Here is a 27,436-nt window from a genome sequence, read left to right as displayed (position 1 = left end):
GCCGCCGCCACTTCCGGCTCCGCCCCCTCGGCTGCCTGGGCAACGGCACCGCCGGAAGTCCCACCTCCGGAGGGAGGGGGAGCGACCCGCCGTTGCCGGGTGACGGTGCCGCCGCTCCCGGCGGTGCCGCCGCCCGCGCGGGCTGGGCCCGCAACCGGCCCCTTTCCCCGACGCTGTATGTGGTAACGCGAGGGCGTTGGTAACGCGAGTGAACCGGCAGTTAGTCCTGCACTTGCGAAAGCCTGACAAAACGCATTCAATACCCCATTGCATTACGTTATAAAAACATTTGCCTGATAGGACGCGACATTATCTTATAAACATTTATTTTTTTATAAGACGTGGCCTCCACTTTATTTATCACCCGATGCTGACCGCTCTCACCTCCCCTGTTCTCCTCGCGTGGCGCCCGCCAAGGAAACTACAACTCCCGGCAGGTGCCGGGGCCGCCGGTCCGGGCGATTCCATTCCCCAGCAGGCCGACATCTGGGGGGGGAGCGCCCGCCTCCTTCCTACTGCCCTCCCTTGGTGACGCGGAAGCGGGCTGTACCATGCGTGCGGCTTCCCCCCGCCGCGGCCGTCAGAGGAGCCCTGCCGGGAGGTGGCGAGCGCGGGAGCGGCGGCGAGCGGAGGATGGAGAGCTCCGACCTGGGCGGCCGCCTGCAGGGCCCCATCTGGCACCGCAAGCCCGGCCCGGCGGCGCGGCGGGGGTAACGGCCGCCGTGGGGCGGGGGGCGGCGGCGGCGGCAGCAGCAGCAGGGCAGGGCCGGCCCCGCGCAGCGCTGCCGCCTCAGCTCGCAGCCGTGGCGGTCCCCAGCGCTGCGCCGCGGAGGAGAGGCCGAGGGAGCGGGCAGGGCGAGGGCGTCGCGCTGCCCGCGGAGCCCGAGGGGAGGGGGCAGAGGGGGCAGGGCCAGGCGGAGCCCAGCTGAGCTGCTCCGGGTACAGCCCGGCGGTGCCCGGTTAGATAACGGGGGAAAACGTTCCCGTTGAAGGTGGAGCAGGTCCCCAAGGAGGCTGTGAAACCTCCGTGCTCAGAGATGCTCCCAACTTGGCTGGGCAAGGGCCTGGACAACTCTGCCAAATTAGATTTTCTTGGTTTAATTGTATTGAGCAAAATACCATAGGTGAATTCCCACGAGAGTTTTAATTAAAATGCTAAACACTAGGAAAATACTGGCTGGCCCAAGCTGGAGAGTAGCAGTATGAATGCTGGATACCTGTATAGTGTTTGGCATGGGGAACCTGGATGCAGCTCTGTGAACTCCTAACTTGATTCTCCTGGGTTAGTTTAGTGGCAAAGGAACTTTTGAAAGTCAGAGAGCACTGTTAAGGAAGTCCTGGGAGAAGCTGTAACTACACTGATAAGTACCCATGTTTCAGGGTGGTTTTGGAATCAGAAATCATACCTTGTGTCTTTTTTATGACCCTAAAGATCCTAGCATCACTAAATTTTAATTATAATTTAAACAAATTAGCTTAACATCTTTCTAATTTCATTTTTATGGCCCTTCCCTTTTATTGCAGAAAAGAATAGGCTTAGCAGGATAAGATAAAATTAGTTTTGTCTCTAGTCTGTACCATGGCGCACGGCCCTTCTCCTTCCGGTATTCCCTCACACTTCATATGTATGCCAACAGTTGCATGCAGGTGCTGGGTTGCTTATTCTACTCTTCTTGGCAATTGGTGGCTCAGGTAGCTATCAGCATCTTATATAGCCGTGGTCACAGTCTTCTGCAAGTGCCCTGCAGTCTTTAATTAGCCTGTCAATGTCCTGTACAGTTTTAGACTCTAAATTTACATCCAACTGGTTATAGAAAATAATTGATTGGCCCAGTGTTATCTGAGAAATCCAGGTGTAGCAGATCTCTCAAATCTTAATGTCCTGCTTCCTGGAAAAACCTTCCTCATATGGCTTATTCTGCACATGGGCTTTGGTTCTTCATCCGGCTCCATTTTGTACTAACAGCACGGTACAAGGAGAGAATATGAAAAAACAACTTTTGTTCCATAATATCTCAGATGAATAATGATAAAAATGGCTTGCTTCATGCTTTTGAAGACTCTGGAAAGAAGTGATATTAAAATTTCCCCCCCCTACCCCCCAATCTAATCCGAGTGGTTTCTTACTGTAATTCATAGCTTCTCAGTTTTCTAGTGTGTTTCCTTATGGTGATAATGAAGAGCCAGGTTCCTTGCTGAGTGCTGAACTGGGCTTTCAGATACATTGGTAGATGATACATCAGCATATATGTTAGTGTTACTCGTTAATAATGTAATTGAAAATCAGGTAACTAGGAGCCACATAAAAGGATAATGAATGATGGGTTTCCCTCATCTGCTTTACATGTCTCCTAACTGCCTTCCAACATAGTGAATGACTTCCTGTGTTTAGTATATTTTTTATATTAGAAATACATATTTTTCATGGAAGATTTTTTGTAGAACACCATGATTGGAATTATAAAACCATAAGCTAGGAACATTTTAATCCTAGGTCTTGCAGAAATATTTGATAGTAAAACAGTTCTAAGCATGATTGTTTTGCTTGCTTTCTTCACAGAGTTATAGTAAACATAATTCATAGTGTCAAAGGATACCATTCAAAGACAATACGTTTTCTGAATGTGGCTTTTGACAGTTCGGGAGATTCTCTACTCGCTGGAGACCACCAAGGGAATATATATGTTTTTGACTTGAATGGAAACAGGTAAGAGTATTTCTGTCATGACTTGTTAACTGTCTTGACATCTGTAACATTCAGGGGTATGGATGGAACTTGCATGGACAGCATGCCACAGGTCTGGTTTTAACCCTCAGTTTCCCATGAATGTGGAAATAGATAGTGGTTTTCTTAGAGCTGAAACTGTGAGCCCCTATAGGCTCCCTAAATATTATTTTATGAGTTTAGCTGTTCCAAAAGATCAGTAGTTTGTAACTCTAAACTGAACAAAAAGCCATTTCATAGTACTTAAGTGATTAAATATTAACACAATAAGTTATTTGTTGAATGGTACTGATCAATTAATAATGAGCTGTGAATTACAATAAATTAGACCTAGTATTGTCATTTGCAGAAACACATTGATCAGTCCTTTCCATTTTACACTACCGAGTTTTAATATTTTTATATTTATCATGATTAGGTATGACTTCTTTGCTCCCTTTTGAGTTACTGTTTTTTCTCAGTGAAATATATTGAAACTGATTATTACTTCACTTGACATTATGAACCAAAGTTTCCTAACACAATGAGAACATATATTTTTAAATAGGTTCAACCTTGTTCAGCGAACAATGCAGGCTTGCACTGCTTTGGCATTTAATCTTCGCAGAAAGACAGAATTCCTGGTGGCTTTGGCAGATTATTCCATTAAGTGCTTTGATACAGGTAAGGAGAAATTTAAAGGCTTACTATCTGGATTGTTCTAAAAAACTATATAATTTTAGTTTCAGTCTCAATTTTTTTGTAAGTTTTTTGATAGAAATCTTATTACATATTTCATGCCATCTGTTCTTCCAAAAAAAAAAAAAACCAACAAAAACCACCCCACAGTTTGGGCCCGTGGGGGTTATAGTCCTGTGGGTAAATGAGCCCTTTGCTTTGCCAGAGTTTCTTGTTCCCACTGAGTCACGCAGGCATCTGTTTAACTGAAGTCTAGCACAGGATCGCAATTACATCTGTTACCTTTTTTAAAGCAATTCTGTATGTTTGCTTAGAATGAGGTGCTGTGTGTAAAATCAAACCAAAATCAGTCAACAGTATGTTAGTTTGCAACTGAACTAGTTGTTAACTATATTTACAGTAAAATATTTGAACAAAGTGACAATATACACTAAAAGAACTGACAGTACTTTTGAGTATGCAAGTAGATTTGTACCCTTATTCAAAAGCAATGTCTAAAATTAACTTCACAGACCAGCTGTGTGTCTGTCTTGTTTAGAAGTTAAATGGTGAAAGGCATTGACAATTCTTTCTTCATAAATCAATCTTAACCTATCAAAAAATGCAGTTGTAGTGTCTCTCATCATCTGGATTTAAATCTTTTTAAAAAGCTGTAAGAATCACTCATCTGCAATTTGAGGGTCTGATATTATTAGTGAAGATTTTAATGTAAAACACTGTTTCCTAAAATAGAGGAAGAGTCATAGTTAAGGTCTGAAATCCTCTGCTTTTTCTCCTCCTTTCAACCACAGTAAGACCAAACTTAGATTTTGGATGCGCTTAGAGAAATCTTAATTATTCCACAGAGTCGTGCCTGTTTATATGGTGCTGCTTCCAGACAGCAAGTCATACTGAAGAATGTTTTAAAATATAAATGCTCTTCACATAAGTCAGTATTGGGTGAACTATCCTTAGAGGTGTATTAGATAATAGTTGGTGGCCTTCGTCCCGTGCTTTGGAAGCCATACTCTGTAATCCCATGTCATCCTTCCATGTGACAATAACTTTAAGCACTCAATTGTCTGTAAGCACAGCAGAAAGTTAGGCTTTATGAGCTGATTTATAGTCATTTCCCATCTTTGATGCCACAGCAGTAGGTCAGCTGGAACCACCCCATGGGCTGTCAGGCAAACTACCCAATGTAAACAGCATAATTGCCACAAATACAGTTTGGTTGCTGAGGGAGGATTAGAGGTCATGCAGTCACAAGTGGGAGACAATGTAGTCAGAGGAACCATTTCCTTAGCATGCAATACACAGCATAAAAATGTTTTGGATTCTGAAAGAATTAATGAGGTGTTGCTTTCTGGCTGTGCCTTTCTATAGTCATAGCCAGTTGTCATTAAACCTTTCTTGCACCTGTGAATAGCTGCATAATCATTCATATGTACTGTCCACAAGTCAAAACAAGTGGAGAATTCTAACTAGAATATTCAGTCTCAACTCCTAGAGATTACTGCAGGTGTTCACATCGGATAATCTGCCTACGAGGCATGCTGAACTTACCTGATGACAGTGTTCATGACTTTTTAAGATTGATTCTTAAGCTAAATTAAACAAGTCTGTGCAAGCTGGCTTTCTGTGTAGAAGTGAGGATAATTTATGAAATCTGTTACTTGGAGATGAGGAGATCGTTATGTTTCTCTAAGGTATAATAACTACATGAAGACTGATACCTTTGTTTCTTCTTTATTGGGCTGTGATGGTAAATGGTCATATAGTAGGTATGCTTAAAAGTCTCTTTCACAGCATAGTGTTGGCAATAAAGAGTGAAGTAGTAGTCGTTTCACTTTGAATGGATTTCATATCCTTTTCATTTTTTTATTAACTCCTGCAGAAACCAAGGAGCTAGTTAGTTGGATGAGGGGACATGATTCTTCAGTGTCTTCCATCTCTGTCCATGGCTCAGGCAGGTATGCCATCACTACATCCACTGATACAGCACAACTGTGGGACTTGGACACCTTTCAAAGAAAAAGAAAGCTGAATGTTCGTCAGTCTGTGGGTATACAGAAGGTGAGTAAAGAGCAATTGCTAAAGGGTGAACAAGCATACCTCAGTAGGAGTAACACTGCACGTTAAAATCACAGTACTTGAAAATATTTTTTAAAATACACAGAATCACAGAATCACAGAATGTTAGGGATTGGAAGGGACCTCGAAAGATCATCTAGTCCAATCCCCCTGCCGGAGCAGGATTGCCTAGACTATATCACACAGGAACGCGTCCAGGCGGGTTTTGAATGTCTTCAGAGAAGGAGACTCCACAACCTCTCTGGGCAGCCTGTTCCAGTGTTCGGTCACCCTCACCGTAAAGAAGTTTTTCCTCAGATTTATGTGGAACCTCCTGTGTTCCAGCTTGCACCCATTGCCCCTTGTCCTGTCAAGGGATGTCACTGAGAAGAGCCTGGCTCCATCCTCATGACACTTGCCCTTTACATATTTATAAACATGAATGAGGTCACCCCTCAGTCTCCTCTTCTCCAAGCTAAAGAGACCCAGCTCCCTCAGCCTCTCCTCATAAGGGAGATGTTCCACTCTAGTGGAACAGCTGAATGTTTTCTGTGTTCTTTGGACATATCTCCTTAACTGTCATCCTATCACATCACCTAGACCACTGGAATCATGACTCAATAGTTTCAGAGATCTGCTGGGAACTTTTCAGGAACCTCCATCTTTAGAGATACTCAAAACTTGGTTGGATATAACCTTTACTAACCCAATTTAACCTGGAAGTTGGAGCCATCTTATAGATTGACCCTGTTTTGACCTGGGGGTGGGCTCAAAGGACCTCCGGAGACTGATTCCAACCTGAATGATACTGGGATTTAAGGATGTTGTTAAAAAAACAGTTTTGGTGTCATAATGGTGACTTCAAACAGTCACCACCACCTATCCCATTCAGCTGCCTATTCCAAAGCTTCTCTTCTTTATATGCACGTTAAGCACTGAATGTGGGAACAAACAAAGCCAAAAAATAACTCAGCAAAAAGAAATTGCTGCTTTTCAGCCTAGTGGTTTCTTTACTTCGGTTTGCTGCACAGACACACGTACACTGGAACAACATAGGGGATGAGGATGGCATGTTTATGTCAGGGAGTGGTTTAAATAGGTCTTCCTTAGCGTTACGCTGCTTTAAACAGGTCTGCCTGCGCCACCAAATGTCAAACTTTGGCATAAGTACTACAGAAAGTACTAACTTACACACGTGCTGCCCTGCAGTGAATAGTCTTACAAACACCACTTCAAACCAAAGTTCTCATCAGACTGGTCACTAAAAAGCAGTGCTGATTTTGCAGAGAACAAGGCTATTCATTTGACTGTGTTCACCTTGTTCTAGGTCAGGCAGAAGTTTTGTCAGCCTGAAATTGTCACCTAGCAATTGCTGTGGAAGATCATGTATAAATTTTTGTTTGTTTGTTTTATTAAAACTGTTGGGTAGTGTATGTTGCTAAAGTAATTATCCTCTCATCCCTCCAAAGATGGCTGCATTTCATTACTGGACAAGATTTTTCTGCTGCTCAGTATCTTTCTTTGTGTAGGAGCTATGTGTAGGCTATGTGTAGGGGCTTCTTATTGATAAATGGCTCTTGGAATTTGGTAGGATCAGGATGTTACAGTATGGAAGCAACGTTTAAATCCAAATAGTGATAGTTAAATCACAATAGTGACTATGGTTGAATCACTGTTTGGGAATCGAGAGCCTGGACTTTTAATTGGCTCTACCATTTCTGATAGGACATTATGCAAATAATCCAATTTATCTGGATTTCATTTTCCTATCCTTAGAATAGAGATAATGATACTTACTCCCATGCCACAATTTAAGACATACAGATAAGTTAATTTATTAACTTTTATTAAAGATCAGATTTTATTAATAGACCGCAGTCCTGACACTCGTTGTCCAAAGTTGAATTCTTGCTTATTGTCTGAGCCATTGTAGGGTCACACCAATCTCTGCAGTGTACTTTTTGGTGCCTCTTTACTTAAGTCCAATTTGCACTCCAACATACACCTTCTGTTAAGTTGGTATGGGACAAAGATAATTTAAAAAGACAGAGACTGGGCTGCACACTGTAAGAATAGTGGGTGAAAAAAATGAGAGCGAACTAAGAGAAGACATCTATAAGGACTGTTTTCAAAGCATCACTGATTATTCAGCAGCTGCTTTTGACCAGCTGGTGGTATTTTTCTAGGGCAAAGCAGAAAATGAGGAACTGTTGAGTACTCCAGTTTACCAAAATGTAAACATCCATCTGCATGATAGGCCTCTGCTCTCAATTCATTGTCTAGACTTCCCCAGGGTCCCTGAAGGAGGACAGGCAGCTCAGTCTGAGGATAAATGACTCTGGTAGGTGAGATGACTCTTTCCCCACAGGTAGCTTTTGCTCACTGTCAAGTGATTAATTTGGCCTGAACATCCACCTTTCAGTCCCTAACATTCAGCAAGATGAATCCCATCCCACATATCCAGATTTACAGATTTTCAAGAGACCGTTCAGACCAAAGTTCTGAACTTCATAGCACTGACTATAAATCTCAGCAAGTGAGTCCTTCAGGTAGTCCCTCAATGTCCAGATACTAGAAGACATTTTCAACTTAACTTTCAAAATTATAGGTATAGGGAATTTGCTGAAGCTGCATGTGGTGTTGCCAAAATAGAACCTGTGATCTAAACCAGTTATTTGTCATTAAGCAGGAATGTATCTGATGACATCCAAAAATGTAAATAATCCATTTTTTTTCTTAGCAAAAGAGATTACACATAAACAATAAACGTTCAGAATAATTGAAAAAAATATATTTACAGGCTTTTTGGGTTTATCTTCATTCATCCTCGCAGTAAAATCTGCATTTCATGTTTGGAGAATACACTGCTAAACTTTCTACAATATTTTTTACTTTTGATAGTTGTATGTAAAACTAAGGAGCTTAAGTCAAAAGATGAATGCTTCATAGAGTGCATTTGCAGGCTCTTGGTACTATTTGAATGCTGAAGCCAGTTTGTAAAATATGCAACAAGCAGTTGCTCAGTGAGCAGTTCTAGCTCATGTCTCCCATCCCTCCTGCTCCTGGGTTCATGTTTCCACCGGTTGTATTACGTCCTCTCTGACACTCATCAGAAACCTCCACAAGACAGTTTAACAGTCATAAAAATAACACATATAAAGATGTGTGTCATTTCAGTGAGTTAAACTGGCTTAGCAAAGGGTACAACAAGCTCTGAACCAGTGCAAGGGAGAGCAGGCATGCCGAGTCTGTAACAGGGGAAGGGGACCCGCTGCCTGTGGGATCCAAGTCTTGCACCGCAGCTGCATTACTCAGTTATAGTAATAGCCATACTGTCATGGTTTCATGCTGTATTTTATTCTGCTATGCACTTTGATCCAATTTAAGGGATACTTCCTTGACAACATACATACTCCATTTTTTTTTCTTTTCCATATTCTTCCAGGTTTTTTTTCTTCCACTGAGTAACACCATCCTCAGCTGTTTCAAAGATAATTCTGTTTTTGCATGGGAATTTGATACTCTTCACTGTAAATACCAGTTGCCAACTCCTGTAGAAGGTTCTGTATTACTTTATAAGGTCTTTGCAGTTACCAGGTAAATTGCTATTTTAAACATTCTAAAGGCAGATTACAAAAGTTTTAGTTTTAAAACAGGTTTTCTGTCCTTATTTGTAATGTTTTGTGGAAGTATTGAGCTATATACTATGATAAGCTTTCAAACTGCTGTGACTGATACTTTCAGCAAGGATCAATAGCATTTTTTATTACAGTCCCATAGTTGAAATAAAGTAAGTTGATTTTTAATGACCACTAAAATAAGGTTTAAACCATCCTTTACAAAAGCAAATTTTATTATTTGGGAGCTATTTTGTTCTTTCAGAAGAGTATGACAGGAATAATGACAGATTCAAAAGTGATTTGAGGGTATAGAAGGAAATGTGTGACCTCTTTCTTTTTAGCTAATACTAACCTAAATTTTAGTATTCTGATGGAAACTTTGCCTCATCTGTGATTCAGAGATGGACGGATTTTTGTAGCTGGTGGAAAATCAAATCATCTTCACTTATGGTGTTTAGAAACAAAGCAGTTGATACGAATAATCCAGATGCCTGCAAAAGTACGAGCCACCCGTCACCTGGAATTCCTCCCTGACAGTTTTGATGGGGGCTCCAATCAGGTCAGTTTTCTTACAAAGCTTAAGACTGGAGTATTTGGTTAGTTGATTCAACACATACTTTGAAGGCTTTTGGGGGGCACTGGGGCTATGGGCCCATACAATACAAAAGGAAAGTTACTGTGCTAAATGTTTCCTCAACTGCTCTTTTAGCTTAATGGAGTATTATTGCCGAATTGGGTATTCCACTTTGTTTTACATGGACAGTATTAACTGGTGAATCCTTTTAACTTATAGGTCCTTGGAGTGTTAAGTCAAGATAATATTATGAGATTTATCAATATAGAAACATGCAAACTTCTTTTTGACATTGGGAGTCATGAAGAGGGAATTAGTACAGCAGCAATTAGCCCCAATGGACGGTATATTGCGTCAGTAATGGAAAATGGTAGCCTTAATTTATACAGTGTCCAAGCTTTGACTCAAGAAGGAAATAAGGTAGAGTGTTTTACATTTCTTAAAACAGCAGTAAATCCCATTAAAGTTGTCACTTGTCTACATAACTGTTGTATCAGTGGTAGTTTGCAGACTTGTGTTGGGAGTGCCATATTTAACACTACAAATAAGAAAAAGTGCTTTGTAGAGTTCCCTTCATAGTTACTCCAGCCTGTCCAGTAATACGATGTTTGTGAAGTATATGTATCACTGTGTTTCTGGTGTTGGGAGGAGGGGGAGATGGTATTTCTTTCTCCAGCAATTTCTATGGAGCAGTTTCTCTTTGTAGTGACGTTTTGAGGGAGATGGAAACAGCATAATTGTGCTGCTTCTGTTCCGTTTCCTATAGGAAATGTTTTGCAACTGATGCTGTCTTAAACTGCGGGCATGAATGGTGTTTTTGTTACTGTGATTTTGTTGTTCTTACTGTGTTATTGGATACCAGCATCCATCATTATGGCACAATCATACTCCTAATCCTTCCTAAATAACAAACATTCTAAATACCAGTTCTTGTTTTATTAAAGTGATTTATTAATGAGAGTCAGGTTTCTAAATACAGAATTCCATATATCTTTAATCACCGTGTCTTTGAAGTAAACAGTAACCAGCTTTGGATAATGACAGAGTTGAAGCTGAGGGAGGATGCGTAAAGGTGTCACACATGCATTCCATTTGCACTTTTGCTCCCGGTTTGACATGAACTGGGATATCCACTTTGTTACTTGCTTTCCCAATCTCCAACATTGAATTAATACCTCCCTGACAGTGAAGACTAATTAAAGTTTGTAAAGGTCTTTTGTATTCTTTTTAACTGGTGCTATAGAAATGCAAAATATTTTAGTGACATTGAGAAACACACTAAAGTAAATAACTTGAACAGTACATGATACACATTTACACTACTGTAGTTTGGAAGCTACATAAGCCTTCTCACAGTCTTTCTAGTTTGTTACAGCAGTTTTATTCACTGGCATACTTATTCAGGAGTATACAGTCCATATATATTTATTTATGGTATAAGTGTCTCTATTCTTCTTGCTATGGCCATCAAGCTCAAAAATATGGCATATAAAACAGAGTAAACATCAAATTATAGTGTTATTTAATCTGTTTTACAAGATGTTAACCGAGATATTTTCACTTAATATCAGCCTCCACCATCCATGTTCAAAGTAGTAGAAGATCGGTCCGAGTGCACGTCAGAGGCAAATAAACTGACAATGAGAGTGACTTCAGGAAGGTCAGAGCGGCCTTGGAAATCTAAAGAGAGCAAAATTCAAACCAAATTGCTAAAACTGCAAGCGAACACATCACTTGAAAACAAAGAGGTAGGAAAAAGTTACAAATGTTTTGTTCTCCAGTCCATAGCATTTAAATTTCATTGCGAAAAAATATTTAGCCACTTACTTTAAAGAACAAGTTCAGGCGCTGACTCACTTGGATGTTTGAACAGAGAGGGGATTGAGGGAGTTTTAGTACCATTTCCTCTCTCTGATTAGCCCATTCTCCAGTATTATGTGACACAGCTGGAGCTGCCTCCAGTCAGCTTGGGGTACCTCTGAAGTTGTTCAAGCAACTTTTGACACGTTTGGGTATTTCCTAAATCTGATCTGCTTCCCTGCTAGCAAACTGGCATCTCTAAAATGTCTGCTAGACGCCATTTCATTTTTTATTAATTATTTAGTAGATGCATTACTGTTACATTTATTTCCCTTCTGTCATCGCTGTGCCATCTTCTCTCTCTGTCTTTATCTTGCATCTCATATATATATATTCTCATATATATACACACACATATATATGTACACATATCTATGTCTATATATATATATCCTCCTGTAACATTCGTCACAATATGATCAGTTCCTTATGTCAATATTCTTCATGGTTTGGCTATATCCATCATTTAATTATATTTAATTTGAGTTCAGTAGATGAGTGATCTTTTGAATTATTTTTTTATTGTTGAAATACCTAGGATTATGTAACAGATAGCAGTACATATTATATATTTTTTAATATTATGTTAAGAACTTCAGTATTTACCTACTATCATCAATTAGAGTGCAAGGAAAGAGATTATGAAAGAGAAATGCTTACATTTATTGTTGAACCCATATTTTGTAGAATGAATTGCCATGTGGATTAAACAAAAAACGTCTGCGGGCCTTATTGAAAGGATTTGGAGAATATCCAGCAAAGTACAGGTATGTTCATGTGCATGTTCATGCTTGCACAAAATAAAATTGCTTGTGTTTACTGGCCTATGAAAGAGAAGTTGCTTGACTAAGTCTGCATTTTAATTGCAGGATGTTTGTTTGGCGTTCCTTATTACAGCTTCCTGAAAACCACTTAGCATTCAGTAGCCTGATAGATAAGGGTACACACAGTGCCTTTGTGAATATTCAAAATGAGTACCCCATCAAAAGTAGGAAACTGCTGAGAGTTTTACAGAGGTAAAATATGTATTTATATTTATTTAAATATTACAGATTTTTATTTTCATATAGTGATCTGAAGTGTATCCAATAGCGGGAATCAGCTGTAAGGAAAATTCTAAAATGAAATAGTAGTGCCCTCATGCAATTTTGTTTTTATAACTCATATAATCCTGCATCTGTTTTGAAGTTTACAGTCTTTCTATGTTGTGGTTCTAAAATGCATATTGTATTTTTGTTTGGTTTTGGATCGGTGTTTTCTAAACCTTTGTTTGCCTTTGCATATAGGACATTATCAGCTCTAGCTCACTGGTCTGCTATCTTTGCTGAGACGCCTTACATTCCTTTGCTAGCATTCCCATTTGTAAAATTATTCCAGAACAACCAGCTGATCTGCTTTGAAGTTGTTGCTACAGTAGTAGGTAAGCAATGATTTTAAAAACTCAAATGTGCTGCAACATGTTTAAGCGTTCCCATGCAAAAGGGCTTTTCCTGATGAAATGAATGAGGTATTTCCTAAGGGGTCACCAGGCTCTCTTCTGAAAATGTTGCCAGGAGTTAATATGTAGCAAGTGTACGCTTAAAACAAAAACCTGCTTGTAAATAAAACAAGATATTAGACTTCCTTTTGCAGTTTCTAGCAAAAAGCATTTTAACAGTATTTGTAAAGTCTGATGAGCAAACCCAAATGTATCTAGCATAATTACATCATAATAACTAAAATCTCTGAGACTTGGGAAAAGTAGTCACACCCACCCCCTCACCCACTCCCGGTCAAAAGTGAATGATCTCTTTTAAGGTTGTACTCTGCTTAGTTGTCCTAAGCATGTGGTAACTCAAAAATTAGACATTTGGCTGAAAAGCTGGCTATGGCTGTTTTCTGAAGAAACATTCTAAATTAAAGTGCTTTACACTTAAATTAGTTGTCGCAGCTGCTGCTAAGTCTACAGAAGATAAGTGCTGCCAAGCATACATACCCACTTTGCAAACACATGCTGTTAGCGAATAAGTATCCAAGTTTATGGGAATTATTCTTAGTATGTTAAAAATTACTTGATACAGGCTGTAGTTTCATGAGGCAGAAATACCAGTTTAAGTATTCCCATCTGCCTCCAACCACTTAGTCCCACAGCGCACAGTCTTTTCTTCATTTTGTTTTTGAGCTAGATGATTTCCCCAGTCTGGTTCACAGTGTACTGACACAAACACTCATGCCAGTGCAGCTGGAGGAGCAGTGTACTGTGGGAATGGTTTAGGAATAGATGCTAGGAAAGAGGAGAGATGGGAATATCTTAAGTAGGTTTTGCTGCCTAAAACTACCTCTTAAATTCATAGTCTTTATACGCAAACCTTAAGGTTGTCAGGAGTCTATCACTCTGGATTACAGTGGATTGTGTTGGGCTTTTTTTCTCTTTCAGTGAATTTTTGTCAGCACTGGTTTGAGTATTTTCCCAATCCTCCAGTTAATGTCCTTAGTATGATGGAAAATGTTTTGGCACATCATGACAAAGAACTACTTCAGCATTTAATAAAACACAATGTGACTTCACAGGTAATATTTTAGCCAACATTTGTATATAAAATGTCACTGCAGTGAATGACAGTGCGCTAGTCTTGTATTTTGAAATAATTCTTTTTGAGGGAGTTTTCATTAAATAACGGTGAATGATATGGAAGCGTAAAGAATATATCATTGCTTTCCTGCAGCTTTTCCGTGATCATAAATCTCACATACATGCTACTGTAGTTCTTAGAAGTCCTTTGCTTTCAAGTCCACATTGCTTGAAAAGTTACTCATCAAATCGTAAATATACTTTTTTTTTTTTAAAGTGGACATAGGTGTGATGAATTAATTGATGAAGCTCTTCAGCTTCATAAATCTAAAGAGAAGATTTAAACATCCAGTGAAATAAGAAACTTGTTTATAATCACCCCATATTAATTTTGAATGCTTATAGTGGGTGATAAAACTTATCTTCAGCTATTCTGGTTTAGTTCCTGTTTCTTTCATAAATCAATAGATTCTTGGTATAAGGCAAGAAAAATTCATATTGTTTCTTAAAAAGGAATGGTAAAATTGTACTAACGGATTGTTTTGTCAATTTTCCCAAATAATGTAGGTTTATGCTTGGCCACTTCTAGAAACACTGTTCTCTGAGGTTCTAACAAGAGAAGAATGGCTGAAAGTCTTTGACAATATCTTTTCCAACCATCCTTCGTACTTTCTCATGATTGTTGTTGCCTATATTATAAGTTCCAGAGCTCCCTTGCTTCACTGTAATCAAAATGGGGATTTTGAGGTAAACATCTTCGTATTTAAGTCAGTCATATGAAAGTGTACCTACAGAGATGTATAAAACATTTTATCTGTTGTTACGGAAGTTAGAAGGAGATGTTTCATTTCCGCATTAATATCTTATAAAGTGTTCCTGAACATCATCTTGTACCTGACAAATACACAATAGATGAGTAAAATATTGAGCAATTTCCTGCCATTTCATGCAACAGGATCTGTAAAAGCTGTCATAAGCTTTCTAATGCCTCTAAAACCAACGGCATGAGGTTCAACAAGAACAAGTGCCGGGTCTTACACTTCAGCCACAACAACCCCATGCAGCTCTACAGGCTGGGGGAAGAGTGGTTAGAAAGCGGCCCGGTGGAAAGAGACCTGGGGGTGCTGATCGACAGCTGGCTAAACATGAGCCAGCAGTGTGCCCAGGTGGCCAAGAAGGCCAATGGCATCCTGGCCTCTATTAAGAATAGTGTAGCCAGCCGGTCTAGGAAGTGATCGTCCCTCTGTACTCGGCACTGGTGAGGCCGCACCTTGAGTACTGTGTCCAGTTCTGGGCCCCGCACTTCAAGAAAGATGTTGAGGTGTTGGAGCGAGTCCAGAGGAGGGTGACCAAGCTGGTGAAGGGTCTGGAGGCTCTGACCTACGAGGAACGGCTGAGGGAGCTGGGGTTGTTTAGCCTGGAGAAGAGGAGGCTCAGAGGTGACCTTATTGCAGTCTACAACTACCTGAAGGGAGGTTGTAGTGAAGTGGGAGTCAGCCTCTTCTCCCAGGCAACTAGCAATAGGACAAGAGGACATAGCCTCAAGCTTCGCCAGGGGAGGTTCAGGTTGGACATTAGGAAGAATTTCTTCTCAGAAGGGGTTATGAGACATTGGAATGGGCTGTCCAGGGAGGTGGTGGAGTCACCATCTCTGGGATGTGTTTTAAGAAAAGACTGGACATGGCACTTAGTGCCATGATCTAGTTGACGTGGTGTCAGGGCAACGGTTGGACTCGATGATCCCTCAGGTCTCTTCCAACCTGGTTGGTTCTGTGTGATTCTGTGTAAAAGCCTTTTTGTAAATCTCAATAGTTCATCAACCACAAAATAATTCTGCCTCTTTTGTGGATCTAATATGGACTTGTGCCTGTGGAGAGAAGACACAGTCGTTCTGTCATGTTGTTTCATTATTTTGCTTTCAGATTTGCAAAATTAGGCAGTATTATTTGACATTCTCTGAAGCTAAATGAAAATGTTTCCTTATGTTTAGTCTTACATGGCCTCTTCTGCATGGGAGGAGGAGTTTTTTTCGAATGAAAACATCTCTGTAGGCAAACATAGGGTTCCACCTTGAAAATGTGCTTATGAGCAGTCAGTTTGACAGACATCAAACAGACAACATTATTGCTACATTTAATAATAACCAATTTAAAGATTTCCTTGGTGAATAAGATCTTTGACAGGAAGAATAGTCCTTCAAGAAGAGGAACTTCCAAGCTTCATGTTTCAACACCAGATGGTAGGAGTGTCTGTGCGGGCAGTTGGACACTAAATTCACACCTAGCTTTTCAGATCCCTTACGCAACTGCCATTTAAAGAGAAGGAAAAGAACCAGAGCATACTTTTACCAACTTGAAGAGGTTTGGGTCAAGTCTTTGAGCCGGTGATATTTTACTAATTGGTAGGGCTAACTTAATAATCCCTTTTTAAATCAACTTTTGGAATATAGATCTTACTAATTTACCTAATTATTCCCAAATAGGTATATTAAAAACTTGCTTAATCTTTTGTAGAATGTAAATGGAAGCATGTCTCTTACAGTATTTCTTTCATCATCGTAACAACCTGGACATTAACGTTGTGATTAAGGAAGCTTATCATCTTATGGAGGCTACACCACTAGATATCCATCCACAGCGTATGCTTGATGACTTCATACCACTTACAAAAGGACAGTACCCTGTATTTAATAAATATCCCAAGTTCACTGTGGATTATCAAACTCAGGAACGGGAGAGGATCAGACAGGATGAAATTGAATACTTACGAGAGAGGTATTAATGGGAAACTTGAAGACAGTATCAGACTGGGAGGGACAGGTGGACACAATTGCCTTTTTCTTTTGTAATCTATATGCTTGAGAAGAGAGACAATTAAGAAAATTCAGGACTATTACTTTAAATAGCTGCTAATGGTGGGAGTTACTTGGTTTGAGACATTTTAAAGTTAAATTGGTTGTCTTATCTTAAACAAAAAATGTCTGTTAATTTGCAGAAAATATGGGGCCGCAAGTCTTCAAACTTGAAAGCTTGTAAGTCAGAGCCTAAACCTCCGTTGACCTTGCAGTGTCCAGCTTTGTGAAGGGCCAGGAATTCTTAGCTTGCTGTTGAAATCAGTGGGTACCATGATGCCACAGCATCTTTAGAAACTTTTTTGTTAAGAATGTGAGGAAAATATCTGCGCTCATCTGAAATGCCCTGTTGTCTGCAACAGTCAGTATTGTAACCTCTTCCTCATGTACTTTATCAGTAGATAGAGGGGATGCCATACTCTTTCATGACATCTCATTTCAGCAGTTCTTTGCTAGTACAGTCATCGGTTTCTAAGCAATCAAGTAATTTCATGATACTTGGCTTGAATTATTAACATGTGATCTTCCATTTAGACAATTAGCGCACAAATTAGAAGCTAAAGCGCAGGAACAGAAAGCAGAAGAGGAAGCCTGGTATCGAAAGCAGGAATTGCTTCAAGAAGCTGAAGAACAGAGGCGAAAAACACTACTGGAAGAAGAAGAGAAGCTGGTGGAAACAGAGGCAGAGGTATTATAATATAAGAAGCATTTGGGGGGCCTGGCTACTGTATCCTGCTATTACATTTTTAACCATGAGTAAAGGAGAAATAACCACTAATTTGTATAAATTGTAATGTGGGAAAAGAGTGTGGTCTGGTGGGTCGGATTTTGGTGTGGGAATGAAGTGATCTGGGTTGTATTACTGCCTTGCCTGAGGGAATACAGCACACTAGAGGCCAAGTCACTTCATATTTTTGTCTCAGCTTCCAGCCTTTTGTCTGATCTCTTCGCATTGTGAATGCTCTTAAGCAGCCAATTGCTGCGTGTTTGCATGCTGAGACTTCAGGCTTGCACTGTGTGCAGACTCACACTGCAAATGTAAGAGTCATTTATAGTATCAGTCACTCTACACATTCTTGCATTTCTAGTGGATTTAGAAAAAGACTGCTTTATATATCAATTGCTGAGCAAAGAGTTGTAGTACTGAAGCTGAACTGTTGTACATTTTGTATTTGTGATGGTTTAAGAGAATTTCAACATCTCCATAGTTTTTTAGCTCAACTACAAGTAATCATAGAATCATTTAGGTTGGAAAAAGACTTTTAAGATCATCAGGTCCAACCGTAACCTAACACTGCCAAGTTCACCACTAACCATGTCCCTAAGTGCCACGTCTACAGGTGCTTCTCTTAAACAGAGTAAGGTTTGTTTGGTTGTTTTTTTTAAAAAGGGCAGTGAGCCTTTCTTTGGAAACTAATTCTTGAGTTTGTGGTTTTTGTTCCTTGAAAGAGTGTGATATTTTCCAAATAACTTAGGATTAATTTTGTGCAGAAAGAGGTACCAGAACACTGGCAGTTATTCTAAGGAACAGTTTCCAGCTCTGGATCATTGCAATAGTGAACTAGTGCTTATTAAAGTAGAACAGAAACAGGGCACAGGACTTCAAAGCCTAACTGGGGAGTTACCATTAGAGGATGTCTGTGTGTCTGTTGAATTTAATTTTGTCTTGTAAATGAAAACTGGACAATTGAAAAGAATGAAAGCAACTGTCCTAAGCTTTACAAGTTAGAGATTAGCTCATAGTAACTAATGGATAACTACAGTGCAAGTTTGTGCTCTTTGCTACTGACCTTTCATATATATAAGTTCCCTTGTTTCTGTTTGTTTTGGCTTTGAAGACTAGCTGCTGTGAAAAGAGAACTAAAAGTAAAGGAACTACAATTTCTAGATGCTTCGAGAAGGCGTTTTCTGAAATACCAGCAAGATCAGCGTCAAATGGAACTGAAACGTCTTGATGACGAAATTGCGAGAAAGGCAGAGTATTGCTCAATGCAATTCTTTTCTTGAAGGTTCATTAGTGAAAATAAACAAGGAAAAAATGTGTAACTAAAATTTCAGTTGATATACTGTGATTTGTGAGCCAGAGGTGTATTTAGCAGGAGATGGACTGCTTTAAGTGGTAAATGCATAATTTAACAGTTTTATTCAGCACTTACTATGTTCCCCTGGCTTGCTTTAACTGGCAAAATTCCTGATAAAAGCCAGATTCATCTGTATATTGGCAGTGTTGAAAAATGTAATGAGCTCCTTAAAGGACTAGTGAATTCTCAGCTGTCTGTGGGCTGTATGTCAGATTGCAAATTAACTCTGCCCATGACTGAGAGGCTCCACAGAGGCCTCTGGCCAGGCCCTGGCTCTGCTCCATGTTACTAGCTCGAGCACCGTGGCATGCAGATGCTGAGTATGGAAGCTTTGAACCTCTTGGGCATGAATTGAGTCTTTGCAGGGCCATTCCTCATGTCTCAGCACCGCACTTTGCAGAGCACAGTGCAGCTGTGTGTTTGTTTCCGCAGTCAGGGCACTGTAAGATTCGTTAGCTCCAGCCTCAGCACAGGTTCAGCCAGGTGCAAAGTGGCCACTTCCCTATCTGTGTACTGTCCTCCACAGCATTCTGGGTTCAGAGACTCCTTGTTCGATTTGGAGGTGCATCTGGCAGATTATTAGCGCTAGATCAAGCCTGACATTTCCCTAATATGCTTGACTGGATGCAAAAATATTCCTGTGCCTCTTCTCCACCTTGCCCTGTACTTTTGATATGCAATACTTTCCGTTATTCATGGTAAGACAGAAAGTTAATGAGAATTTAGAAGTAGGGTCTGGCTTGGTGTTTTGGACATTTTTCTTGATACTGTTTTTTTTAAGGGAGAAGAATTTCTCCTTTACTGTATGTTCATATGTTTCTCTTCTCCTCAAGGCATCCATGAGAGAGCAGGAAATAGCTGCTACTGTTCAAGATGTAGAAGTACAACGGATGGAACTAGAATCACAAAGACAGCTTTTTTGAACAGGTAATTATTAGGCAACTATACAGATTTTTATATTTAATGGTTCTTCCTTTGCAGTTCTCAGATTCAGTTGTGTTCATTCAAACCAGACTTTGTAAGGAAAAAGGGGCCTTTTTTTTTTCCTTTTCCTCTCTGATACCTTTTTTAGAATAAACCCTCTGTTGATAAAAGCATTAGTAGAACTCACTGTTATCTGTTTTTCTGGGAGAAAAATACCCGTATCCTCCCCATTTTGTTCTCCTGTGCAGAGGTATCATTTGGTTGCTGCAGGGTTTAGGTGTGTGCTCAGCTGGTTGAGAGAAGTGATGAACGTGTAAATAAGTCTCTAACAATACGTTCCTCATCCCAGAAACTCCCACCTTTTCATCTGTGGTATCCAGATATATCTACATTTTCTGGAGAGAACAGTGTAGCAGATTGATGCAGTTGATGAAAAATGTCTAATTGCCAACATCATCATTAATTGATTTGTGGGGAATGTGCCATTCCTTTCTCAAATGACTGACTTACAATTCAGAAAGATCGCTATTCAGTAATAAAGGGTTTTAATCAATAATACTGTTTAAAGTTAAATGAGTTAATTATCATAAATAATTAATGACTGAAAAGCAAGGGCTACCAATGGAAGGCTTAGTAATGTCCATTTTGGTTAGAAATAGTAAATTAAGTGTTTAGAAAGCACAGCTACATGTGTCCATCTTGCATACCTGCAGATTCGATGGAGTGCAAGCAGAAGTGGACATCAGAGAGCTAACCCTTATATTGAAGCACATGTCTGCTTGTATTTGGTTTTTTTAAAGCTTTTTGGCCATAGACTTTTTTAACCCATGCTGAGCATAACTGGGCTAAATTTCTTTTAGCATTTATTTATTAAATACACAGCCAGCTGAATTGTGGCTGCATAACGCAACCGGGCTAAGCTCATTGTGTTCCAGTACATGTAAAGTCAGCTGTTTAAGGGAAACCAATTCTACAGTGATCATCTTCTTAGGTTAGAAAGGTAGTAATTATTTAACTAACTGAGGATATATGTCATCCCACAAGAGTCTGTGTAGACAGGCTTTCCTTGCCCGTGCCCTGACCTGTTTCACTGCCGTCAGTGAGGGGCTATATTCAAGCTTAGAAGGCTGTGTATGTTAACTTTGCTTCAGTACCGTGCTGGACAGAGCTCAATAGATTTCTGCAGGCCTGGGAAGGGGTTGTGTCTTCTCCAGAAAACTGCGTAGATGTGCCCTGATGAATGTGAAGAAAAGGATGGTGAGAGTTAAAATTCTATCTCTAGATCTACTGCTGATTCCTACTACTTGGGCAAATCATCTCTGCATTCAAGCTGCAGATGTGTTTGTTTATTGTAAGTCACTGTACCGTGAAACATGATTTATATTTGTGAAACGTTTTGAGGTTTTGGCTAAAATGTGCCATAAAAATGCAGAATATTTTCACGATGAATCTAATTCATTTAAGTTGGAATTCTGCTTTTATGCTCCACTGTAATCAAGGGAATGGATTTACATCAGTATCAACCTGCGAGACCACTGTGATGACTCAGGCTTAGTGTAATTCCAAGTCAATAAAACAGCAGGGACTATCACTTTCTTGGACAGTTGCGATATGTAGTGGGATGAGATGTGTGGATATATTCAAATACTAGTTTATGAAATTTTAATAAATGTTAAAGAGACAGAATTACAAGTGTGGGTTAGCAGCTTAGCAACAATAATTTGTTTGTGTTTGGCAGCATCTAATCAAAGACAAGAGGCAGTTACAAAGGAAATGAAGAAGAGGTGGATGCCCATCGAAGAAGGTGGATCTGGAAGATCATCTTGTTCAGAGATTGATGGAAATAGATAGAGAAGAAAAACAGAAAGCTCAAATAGTAAGATGATCGGATCTTAACATGTATTTTGGGAATTTAGTATGCTAAACTAGTACAAGTAGTACTAGTTATAGTATTTTAATTGCAATTAAACTAGTTCAAAGTAATACAAAAATACTTTTTTAAGAAATCTAATTCTAGACACCTATATTAATAGATTGTGACGGTATGTTTAAAGTTTTGAGGTTTTTTCAAAAATCTGACTGAAGTGTCCAAACAGCTATATAATACTGAAATTCTCTGGCCTGCCATGAATATTAACTTTTTTTTAATTCTCAGAACTTAGAAGACACGTAAGACTCAAAAGTGCTTTTCAGAATAAGTCATCCTCCTGTTAAGGAACATGTTTTATTTGTAACCATAACAAACACAAGTAAGCTCAAAGGAACTTTCAGTTAGAGTACTGGCAGCAAATTCAGCTGTAGAAGCTGTCTTCTAGACTCACAGTAATGAATGTGTGTAGCATGACATTAGGAATTGTTTGATTTTCAAGCTCAGAACTTGTAAACGTACAGTTGGAAAAATAGTTTGCAGCTAACCCACTGCCCAATGCTTGGCATCTGCATTTATATTTTGTCTAGAAATAAACATATGGGTCTGAATTTTTTTAAAACAGCCTTCGATTTTGGAAGCAGATGGATGTGGTGGAAGTATTGGCATCCAGGTATTAATCTTATGTTAATTGCACCGTAAATTCATATTAAATCCACGACTAGAAAGCAAAATCCTCAAACTATGGAGAGGGCGATGCCTCTTTCCAAAAGATAAAAAAACCCAAAACAAAACAAAAAAAAGACTCTCAGTAAGGAAAAAATAAGAAGCATGAAGAAGAAGCAGAGAAAGCCCCTGACAGATGAGACAGACTGCTGTAATGAACAGAGGAGTGGCACTGCAGGTACAGTCTCCCAGCAGGGACATCTAACAGTGACATGGAAAACACTTTAGTTCATCTTACCTCACCTGTGTGTAAGGCTGTGTACTCGAAATAGAGTAAATGGATTCCTGGTAAGAAAGGTGTTTTATTAGGTGGCTGAAGAAAATTTAGCCAAAGCACAGCAGAAACGCATTGACACCAACTGGAGGTGCGAGCGTTACGTAACTACAGCGTGATGATCAGGACCGTGAGAAGCGTTTATGAGGAGATAGCCAAGCTCCTGCATGACAACAGGGTGAAGGAAGCTGAGCTGCTGAAGGCCATGAGGGAAGCAGAAGAAAAAAGGTATTTGCATTATTTCCTTTTTCTAAGTGGGGACTGGCACAAATGTAACTGTTCTTTTGCCATAACATGGTTAGACCATAAAACTGAAGGTATTGAAGAAATATCTTTGTTAGGAATCTCCTTTCCTGTTTTGACTGGAAGTTTCTGGAAGCACTAGAGCAAATGGTGAGGGTATTTTAGGCTTAGGAAAGCATATTCCTAATTCTGTAAGTTCCTCTTATTTTTTTTTTGCTCTGACCCAAGACCTTTACCTTTTCTCATTCAAACACTTGGAGAATTTTTCAAAAAGAAACATTCACTCAGCTTAATAAACATATATTTTGATTTAAGGGTGGAAGTTTAGCCTGTAATAATCCATATGGTTTTACTTGTTGCTTTTTCCTTGTAACACATCTGTGAGGACATATTAAATATCTCTGTTGCACAGTGGAAGAAGTACACAGAAAAAGCTCAATGGGAAGAAGAGCAGGAGGCTGCTGCTGCTGCAGATGAGCACAGGAAGCAGTTTTTAGAAGCGAAAATGAAGACGCATTAGTAATGGCTGAAAAGCTGCAAAGAGAAGATGGTCTGTTTTGGTGAGCATATAGGTAATGCAGTTCTCCTGTGTGGATGTTGGCATGAAGCATTCAGCAATTGAATACAAACTAAGTGTCGCATATAGGGATAAACTTAACTGCTTTACATAAGTACTTTTGGCAGTATTCTTCATGAAACCAATACATCAGGCCAGACTTGGAAAGGAATCTGTTTGATATCTGTCATATGCAGCAATATAAATGGCATTTTTGTAGGAGCACAGGTTTAGATCAGCTTAAGCCGATTGTAAAATCACATCCCCTTAGAACTCTCTGTCAAATAATGTAAAGAACAGCAAACTCACCCCCAACAAGTGACTTTACCAAGTGTTGTTCACAGGAAAAAAATATTTATGTGCTTCCAGATTGGCCAGTACATCCTCCTCTCAAATGCTGCATGTGTGTGTTTTGCAGCTATTTTCTCCTATTCCCCCCGTCTCTGCAATGCTCACACAAGATTAGTGATAAGTATTAGGATTAGGTGATTCATATTGCTTTGGGCGAACCTTTTCAGACTTTACCCTTACTTGCCTATGTTTTTTAATATGAAGTAATTTGCTACTGCAAATTATTAAAATGGGTGTCTCCTCCTAAAACTGCAAGCATGAGTAGCCATATTCCACATGATCTTAGTGGCCCATTTGTCAGAAGCTTAATTAATAGGAAGAAACAGCACAGCACATGTGGAGCTGTATTTCTTAAAATGAAATGCTAGTGATGCATAGCTTAACCCTAGACTAGAAACATTGACTTCTAATTCTGAGCAAATTGTACTTGCCATTAGCTGGAGTGAGTGATTGTTCCAGTTTTGCTTCCTGGAGAAAAACTGTTTCACCTCAAGCTAGAAAAATTCACTAGAAACTTAAACACTTTTAATTTTTACAAAGAATCCTTCTCTCCATTTTCCACCAGAGAGGGCTGGTGATTTAAAGGCTGGACGTACAGAGAGAGGTGTGGAACTCCAGCAAGTGCCAAGGTCTGGAAACATCTGTCTGAATGATTGTTTGCATCAGAGTCATCATCATACAGTAAGTTTCTAAGTTAGGACCCTCCTTTCTTTCACATTTACTTTCAGAAGCATTACTGGAACACCTCATTGTGCAATTGAGTCATTATTAGTTGTGTAGGGTTTAGTGGGAGAGGTAAACCAGTCTATTGTGTATTCTATTCACACCTGAAAAATGTCTTCCACTAGAGCAGCACAGGTAGGAAGTGCCTGAAGTGTGTCACAATTACAAGAGTGGTCCTATTAAACCTCAGCCTAGTTTAATCCCATTCTGACCTGATCATTTTACCTATGCTTTTTCTGTTTCTAATAGTTGTGTGTGATTTGGGGATGTTGAGAAGATGTAGAACTGTCTTCATCAAAATCTTACTGAGAGTTCTAGTCAGGAATTAGTCTCTAATCCTTTACTCTGGGCTCTCCTAGCCATTATGGCCAGTGAAAGCGCATTTAAATCACATGCATCTTATGCACGTGTTGCGTTTAACGTGTGTTGCAGCAGAGCTTAGCCTCTGAGTGATGCCCAATTTGACACCTTGGATTTTGGCTGAAATAGGCCAAAGTCGGCACTATCGGTCCGGCTGTGTTCAACAGCTAATGCGTTGAACTAACACAGGTCCGGATACACTCATAGTGCGGGGCCCAGTCGCGGTCGATGAACTAACACGGTTCCAGATTATGCCATAAATCTGGGCGCATCCACCAAAATAAAATCTTCATGACCAGTTCTCCAATTAAGGTAATTTATTCAAGAACAGATAGAGATTCTTTTAGATTGCCGATGATGAATACACTGTTTGCAAAGCACACTTAGGTACCTATGAACATATATATGTTGCAGGATGACTACTAATATGATTACAAATACAAGCTTGATTTCTAAGTTTCCCGGCGAAGCACCTGGTATAACCAAGTGTACGAATCTTACCCAAAGGCGTCCCTGTGGGTGGGGAAGAGAGGTTGAGCCTGTCGACTGATCCCAGAAGTCCGTAATGATGTCTCCCTGACTTCTCAGAGGTGGTATCTCCCTCCCCCAGCCTCTTTCTTTAGGATTTTTTATACTATTTTTCTATGTTTAGGTGGAGCTTGAGTGACTGTAGTCACACATAACTTTATTTTTGATTGGTGTAAAATTCTTCCGCTTCGATTTAAAGGTATAGACTAAGAAAAATTCAGAGAGCATGCTCAGGGGGTAGAGGGAGGCGGGTAGCTTTTGGGACAGAGGTGTGTTTTGGTATTATAATGAGATTATAATGAGCAAAGTTCATCCACAGGACACGATTTTGCCATACTCACTGGCTCAGTGACCAGTGTTCTGGGTGGAACAGGGTATAATTTCTTGCTGGACAATGGCTATGTGATTTGTCGGCTACAAGGTACCATGGAGTTCTCATACCGGCTTCGTTAACAGAGCCTGGCCACGGTTATCCACACCGTTCCACCCTCCATTGTCTCAGAGTTGGCACGCCAAGCTCCCTTGGTGTGCAAACATCTAAGAATGCAGGTCAGGTTGCCTGGGGAACTGTTACGGTACATGCCGACCACGTCCCACCCTAGACGCTTTCTTAGTTCTGTAAAATGTGGATATAACTTTACTCTCAAGAAGTGTGCCTCCAATAGTTTGAATAAGTTGCCCTCCAATAGTTAATTCCACAGCACGTAATGGGAAACATGTATGTATGGACCTGCCATAGCGACCCATCAGCATCTGACCTTTTTGTAACAAAGCCTAGGTACCAGGTTTCACAGAACTGAGGAGGAGTTGTTCCTTGCTTTTACAGGTCTTAGGGCTGTCTCACATACAGTGGTACTAAACAAAACATAGCGTTTCTGTGCAGGAGGTATCAGTTTTCCAAGAAGCATTCATGGTATTTTGGAAAAACTGTTAGTTGCAATACTAAGTCAAGTTCTTGCGCCTAAGTGTCTTTAGACAGAAGACGAGAAGAACTGGCATGGCAAGAGCGGGAGCTGATGGCAGAAGTCAGGCGGCTCAGACAAAAGCTTACCTCACAGCCTCGAACTAGACACCCTCCAACTCGTTTCCAAGCTACAAAGTGGACACCTTGAGATGGTTTTGCTCTGGACCTCATCTGTACTTTCAAATTATTAATCAGTTAAATGCTAAATATGTATAGTGTGATTAAGGGATGATCATAGATTGTTTATTATAAAGGTCTTTGGATAATATTTTTATATACAAAATAAAATGCTAGCTAGAAAAATGCATGTTGTTTTGTAACATTCTAATTATTTTCTTGGTAACTATATGCTAGTTTTACTTCTAAAATAAACTCACTTTTTTACCATTAAGTTATTACACTTGCAGTATTTGTGTACTTATTTGTTCTGGGGAATGCCATGACTTGAAGAAACAAACCACTCCCTTAAAATGTTGGTTTTGTCAGCGATGTGTAAGTGATTCTACAAGTGGCAACAGGGAAATTTGCAATTAGAGAAAAAAATCCTTTCCATTGAGAGCCAAACACTGAAAACAAGGCCAGAGAGGCTGGGAACCGCTGTTGCTGGCAATAGATACATAATAGTTGTTATACATATTGGCAGGTACTTTTCATGATAAAGAAAGGGGACAGAGGATCTAAATAAAAACAATTATTTTTTTGTGCTGCTAGGCTGGTTTTCACTGGCTGTCACATGAGTAGTGACTGGGATCCACGGAAATCTCATCGCAGCCCTCAGCAGAGTGGGGAAGAGGATGGTTCCTTTCAAAGGGGAGAAAAATGCAACAGGCAAAGTCATCTCTGGGAGGCCACAAGAGTACACGAGAAAAGTGCTTTGTTCTGATCGCTGTCTTGGGGTTTACATGTGCTTGTTTTCTATAGTTAAAGA

The 27,436-nt window shown here is 39.9% G+C and overlaps 1 protein-coding gene across 1 annotated transcript; it reads left to right on the top strand.

The window, feature by feature from the left end:
* Positions 1-618: 618 nt before the first annotated feature.
* Positions 619-26,798, top strand: TBC1D31 (TBC1 domain family member 31). Its single transcript, XM_068397207.1, is given in 26 exon segments — positions 619-710; positions 2,561-2,707; positions 3,273-3,388; positions 5,280-5,458; positions 8,901-9,052; positions 9,475-9,634; positions 9,869-10,069; positions 11,221-11,397; positions 12,197-12,276; positions 12,379-12,525; positions 12,796-12,929; positions 13,926-14,059; positions 14,628-14,807; positions 16,602-16,834; positions 17,446-17,587; positions 17,589-17,599; positions 18,750-18,885; positions 19,826-19,919; positions 21,655-21,693; positions 21,696-21,719; positions 21,722-21,792; positions 22,819-22,890; positions 22,892-22,924; positions 22,926-23,011; positions 25,966-26,093; positions 26,511-26,798. Coding segments are annotated over 26 exon segments (3,099 nt in total). The 5' UTR covers positions 619-633; the 3' UTR covers positions 26,657-26,798.
* Positions 26,799-27,436: the final 638 nt, after the last annotated feature.

The sequence above is a fragment of the Nyctibius grandis genome, chromosome 3, assembly GCF_013368605.1.
Source record: "Nyctibius grandis isolate bNycGra1 chromosome 3, bNycGra1.pri, whole genome shotgun sequence".
Taxonomy (NCBI): domain Eukaryota; kingdom Metazoa; phylum Chordata; class Aves; order Nyctibiiformes; family Nyctibiidae; genus Nyctibius; species Nyctibius grandis.
Note: the sequence above shows the minus strand (reverse complement) of the source record. Positions and strands in the feature narration are given on the sequence as shown.